The sequence below is a fragment of the Rhipicephalus microplus genome, chromosome X (assembly GCF_043290135.1).
Source record: "Rhipicephalus microplus isolate Deutch F79 chromosome X, USDA_Rmic, whole genome shotgun sequence".
Lineage (NCBI taxonomy): Eukaryota > Metazoa > Arthropoda > Arachnida > Ixodida > Ixodidae > Rhipicephalus > Rhipicephalus microplus.
This window is the reverse complement of record NC_134710.1, coordinates 364311920-364314969: the sequence shown is the minus strand read 5'-3', so window position 1 is coordinate 364314969 and position 3050 is coordinate 364311920. Positions and strand designations below refer to the sequence as shown.

Sequence of the window (3050 nt, the reverse complement as noted above, 5' to 3'; positions counted from 1 at the left end):
AGGCGTTCAATTTGGCGCAATGTGAAGTGGAGGTGCCCAGGCGCTCGACGAGGCTCTGACAATTCATAGCTCCAACATGTTCAAATTCTTGCCGTGCAACCTTCAACTTGTATGGCAGCAAACGGCGAGACCACGCGTGCACAGGTGGGCCGCTTATGGCAATGTAGTGGCGTACCTTGGGTTTCACCGCGGCCTTGGCAGGCGGCTGTCTCATCAACTCGGAGGAATCTTGCAGAATTCGAGTAATGTCTTGTGCACCGGACGGCCCGAGCAGAGTAGAACTCAGCGGAGGTTTTTTTAGAGGGATTGCTTTGCGCGGTTGCCTGCAACACGGGATCGTGAATGCTGCGATTGCGCATGTCGATGAGAAGGCCAAAATGCCGAAAAAAGTCCGCACCCAAGATGGCGCACTTTACTGCTGTCACGATGAAAATTTCACCGCAACGTCCTGCTCAAGCCTAAATCAACTGGCAGCAAGCGCGTCTGTAGGTGGCGATGGTTGTGTTGCTGACCACCTGAAGGGGGCACGCACTAGAGACACGGTGATCTGTGGAACCAACTGCTAACACGCTTACCTCCACGCTGGTGTCCACGAGGAATTGAAGGCCACTGCCGTGGTCGGTGAGGAAAAACACTGATGGACGACGTTCAGGGGTGTCAAAAACAATCGTCGTACTTAGTGCCGGCCGCTCCCGTTTTGTGCATAGTCACAAGTAGAAATGCATTTGCGAGAAGCATTGGCATTCTTTCTGTTATACCAAAACATTCTCTGTTGCATTGCTTGATGCTGGCGCTCCTCGGGAGTGAAGCGGGCCTGCATCGCTGCGACGGTACTGTCGAGGCGGGATATGTGCTCCCGGATGTCATGCAGTGCGGTCGTAGGCATGCGGCCGGTGATGTCTGGCTGTAGCGCCCTGGCGGCAAAGCAACCGCCAGCACCGAGTACCCAAGTTCGGCGAGTTGAGACAGGCTTTCGTCAGCAGCCGAGACTTGGAGGGCAAGGACCATGGACACGTTGACCGGAACTTGCCGTAGGAACAACTCGCGAAGCAGTCTGCTCGGCATTGGTGGTGGTTGCGCCAGCCGTTTGCAAAAGCTGACTCATGTGGCGCAACAATTGGCTGGGCGTACAGTCTTTGACCTCGGTGTCGTACAGAAGCTCCTGCAGTCGCTGAGGCTCCAATGGCATGAGATGGCAGATGAGCAGCTGTTTGAGAGCTGTGTACACGTTCTCTGCAGGTGGAGCAACCAGCAGATGGCGTATTTCGCTCAATATTCCTGGTGGGACTCTGGCGACCATGTGGTGGTACTTTTTTAGCTCAGCGGCAATACGATGAACGTTGAATTGGGTCTCCACTTTCAAGAACCACAGCTGCGGGTCCGCTGTCCGAAATGACGGAAGCCTGATGTCCACGGCTGAGATTTCCAGTGCGTCAGGGGAAGTCTGCATGACGTCGATCACTTGAGCAAGAACGGCGGTAAGCCTCGTCCGGCTCACCACTGTTTGAAGGCATGTACGCGTGGGAGAAGCAGATACGATGGCGTGGCATTGATCCAAAACATGAACTGGTTTATTCAGGTTTTCTGGAGGTTCCGGAGAGCCGCGGAGTGTGACGCTGCCCGGCGGCTTGACTTGGCTGCCGCGCAAGCTTTATTATTGCTGAGCGAGGAGTGAAAAGGTGCTGTGACAAGTGCTACCACAACTTCCCAGTCTTCGTCTGAAATATTATTCACAAAAAAAAGAAAAAAAAGCAAAACGTTCGTTACACTGTTATCAGATTTCTTCATTTGTAAAAAAATCGTAAAACCAGTAAAAGCGAACATGCACATCAACCTCACTCCGCTAAACCGTATCGCAGAATGACCGGCAACCGCCACGAACGCGCATGTTCCTTGAAACCGAAGCTAGCGTTGAGTTTCCGGAGCCTGGTCTAACTGAGCTACACAGTGACATAAACAGGTATTCGTTGCGACTTTATCAGTCACATAATTCAGTTTTATAATCAGCAAAGTCAAATGAGAGAACACTGCTGAGATGCACAAAAACTTATCGGAAGGGTTTGGCCAAATTCTTGCGTATGTTAAAGTCCACCAACCATATAAAACTATATTTTAATTGGTGTGCTTATAGAAGCAAATATCAACTAAAGATGCATCAAGTGTTTGTAACTTTAATCATCCCCTTGAAGTTGCCTTATATTTGTAAAAGTCAATCAAGCGACAGAGAAGGTTTTTGTAAAAGCCGGTAACATTGTTGCTTAATTAAAGGTTTTCCAACAAACAAAGGTATATTCTAAGTGGGAAATTGACGCGAGCAAACATTACCCTAATTTTTAAAAAATGTTCGTAGCTATTTTAAAAGACATTTTATGCAGACGTTTACTTGTAAAAAAAGTCAAGCCAGCGACAACAAAACTTGTTGTAAAAAGCTGGCAACATAGTTGTGACTTAAAAACCTGCCAACAGTTAAAACTATATTTTAATTGAGAAATAGTGCAAAACATATACCCATATTTCATGGAGTTTCCGTAAATATTTCATAAACCCCTTTACGTAGCACATTGCACTAGTAAAGAAAAGTCAAGCGACAAGCGACACAAAATTTTTTTTGTTAAACCATGCAATATTGTTCTACACTAGAAAACCTGCCAACAATCAAATCTATATTTTAATTGAGAAATGTATGGAAGCAAATGTCACGTAAATCTTCAAAAAAGTGCTCATATCTCTTTCATCAGCCACGTAATGCAGCTCGTCAATAAAAAAGTCAAGAGAGCGATGGAAAAACATTTTTAAGCGTGGCAACTGTATTGCTTTTTGAAATATCTACCAACAACCGAAACTATTTCTAATTGAAAAATTCTTGAAAGCAATTGTCACCAAATGTGCATGTAGTGCTCAAAGCTATTTTATCAGCCACTGATTGCCGCTTTATAATTCTAAATTCCAAACCAGCAAAAAAAGTCGTCTTGTACAAGATTGAAAGCACTGTTACGTGCTTTAAATGCTGGCAACAATCAAAACTAGGTGTTCAGATAAAGCGACAAAAT

At 46.2% G+C, this 3050-nt stretch overlaps 1 protein-coding gene across 1 annotated transcript; it reads right to left on the bottom strand.

The window, feature by feature from the left end:
* Nucleotides 1–976: 976 nt before the first annotated feature.
* On the bottom strand, nucleotides 977–1450 carry LOC142775366 (uncharacterized). Its single transcript, XM_075876731.1, has one exon. The coding sequence runs from the start codon at nucleotides 1448–1450 to the stop codon at nucleotides 977–979; it is 474 nt and encodes a 157-aa protein (XP_075732846.1).
* Between the last annotated feature and the right edge of the window lie 1600 nt (nucleotides 1451–3050).